General features: G+C 40.5%; 1 protein-coding gene across 1 annotated transcript; it reads right to left on the minus strand.

The window, feature by feature from the left end:
* Window positions 1-927: 927 nt before the first annotated feature.
* On the minus strand, window positions 928-2,021 carry LOC117635666 (probable calcium-binding protein CML36). The gene has a single exon (XM_034370003.1). It carries the CDS (start codon window positions 1,833-1,835, stop codon window positions 1,152-1,154), a length of 684 nt encoding a protein of 227 aa, XP_034225894.1. The 5' UTR covers window positions 1,836-2,021; the 3' UTR covers window positions 928-1,151.
* Between the last annotated feature and the right edge of the window lie 321 nt (window positions 2,022-2,342).

Raw genomic sequence — 2,342 nt, forward strand, 5'->3', positions numbered from 1 at the left:
AAATTACAATAGAAAATAAATCTCTATTATAATAGTACTAGACAAATAAATAAGTAACCAAAATTCTAATATGATAAAGAACCGAAATCCTAACTAAATAAGAACTCACCAAAAAGGGCATCGTGTGGTGCCGGCCAATGATCCTCTAACAATTAAGTATCACGTGTGGTGCCGCCCAATAAACCTCCAACAGTGAAGTATCAATCCTCTAGAAGAGATTATAAAATTGTAAGCAAGCTGTTAAACGTTTAGATTAAGGATTGAAAACCCTAATAACTTAAAGGGTAAATCGGAATTGAAACATTAGACAAACAACACAAGAATTAAATTATTGACCACCACTCAGTTGCGATAGTCTAATTGTCAAGTATTCATGGTGTTGCTATCATACATTCACAGTCGAAAATATTTTTTGGCCGTAAAACAATTTCAACTAAACTCTTCCGTTCTATTTTTTTAAAATTTATTTATTTAAGTAATTCTGAAAAGTTGGAGAATTGAACCTAAAACTTCTAGAAAAGTGGAGAACTGAACCTAAAACCTCTTTATATAAGAGGTCTTAATCACATATATAATACGTCTTAACCACTTAAACTATAAGCCATATATATATATATATATATATATATATAATACGGTCTTAACCACTTAAACTATAAGCCATATATATATATATATATATATAATACGGTCTTAACCACTTAAACTAAAAGCCGAGAAGACTTGAACAAGATATTTTGCTAAAACTCCTTTTGATGCAAAATAAATAAATAACCTGTGATTATGGAAAATTCTGTTACCACATGAGAGGTTTAGTGCTCTTTTTTGGGTTTTAGTTGAAATAGGAGGTTCAACCAATGTTTTCTATTGTTTTTCCTCACACTCAAAAATAGAAAAATAATTAGATAATATTCACCTATCTACAAATTGTTGAAGAAGCATATATTCCGAGTGCAAACACAAATTTTTAATGCTTGAGAACAATCAATCCAAGCCGTCAGATCCTCTGATATATTCAACTAGGTACCGTGAAAAACCATACATGCATTATCCCAACCGAAATTAAAAAGAACAAAAGAAAAAAAAAAAGAAAAAAAAACCAAAGCCAAAGGACTTTTTATGACTCGCTAAAATCAGGAGCAACGTCATCTTCATCTCTGCAGTTCCATCATACGAGCAAAGTCCTCGAAGCACACGAACCCGTCCCCGTTCTTATCTACCCCCGCTATCATGCGCCGGCAGTCCTCTAAGGTGCACCGGTCATCTCCTATCGCCGTAAAAACGTTCAAAAGCTCCTCGGCCGATATTTTGCCGTCGTGATCCGAGTCAAAGACCTCGAAAGCATCGCGCAGCTCCGAGTCCGCGGCCGGACCGCAAACCGGGCCGACCCGTTTCAACAGTGCCTCGAGGCTTATCGAACCGTTGCCTTCTCGGTCCACCTCGCTCAGCATCAACATCACCTCTTCTTGGCTCGGCGGGTCGGCTCCAAGCCGGCTCAGCAGAGCCTCTAGCTCTTTTATCGAGACCACTCCGTCGTTGTCTCGGTCTATAAGCTTAAACGCCTGAGCCATGTCGAGCTGCAGATCGGTCGAGAAATCGGACCAGTCGCCCGATCTTTCGGGCAAAACGCTCGTCGGCGTCCCGATACCACCAGCTTCGGCTCCGGTTCCGGGCTTGTGGAGGGAGTCCGAGGACGAGGATGACGACGACGACGCCGTTCCGGACTCGAACGATAGTGGGTCGGAGGAGCGGCGGGACACCGCGGATCGGTCCTTCTTGGACCGGAAGAGGCGTTTCGGGCTGAGACTTTTGGAGCTGATTTTGATGAGCTTCATGACCAAAAATGAAAACCCAGATGGGAAAAGAGGTTGGACAGAGAGAAGGTGAGAAGAGTAAGAGGAAGAAGAAGGAGAGAGAAGGGAAATGATGGGAAGAAGAGAGGACGGGATGAGGCGTTAAATGGTTGGAGTGTAGGCACTTCCATGGCAACTTCCAGGAAGCTTCGTAGTGAACCTTTCCATTCGGCTAATTTATATATGATAATTACGAAAATTCACCGTTGAATTAACAATTAATATCCAATTAATTATGTTTTCATTAAATAGCAATAAAAAGTGGGGCCCCACCTATTTTGGTGTGACTTTGGGCTTGTTTGTTTGTTTCTTGGTGAGTTCTGTTGGTTTGGGTTGGGTACGTTTTGCTTAACTTTTGTCGTAAAAGTGAGTTTTCTTTCAGGCCCCCAAAAAAAAAAAAAAAGAAAAAAAAAGTGAGCTTTCTTTTGTACCCACCTTTCTATTTCTTTTCTAGAGGGAGGAGATTCTTTGGCGTGTTTGGTTAGCTGG

This window comes from Prunus dulcis, chromosome 7 (assembly GCF_902201215.1).
Source record: "Prunus dulcis chromosome 7, ALMONDv2, whole genome shotgun sequence".
Classification (NCBI taxonomy): domain Eukaryota; kingdom Viridiplantae; phylum Streptophyta; class Magnoliopsida; order Rosales; family Rosaceae; genus Prunus; species Prunus dulcis.

What these genes read in the sequence shown, in the direction of transcription:
- LOC117635666 (XM_034370003.1), bottom strand. Translation starts at nt 1,835, where the DNA reads ATGAAGCTCATCAAAATCAGCTCCAAAAGTCTCAGCCCGAAACGCCTC.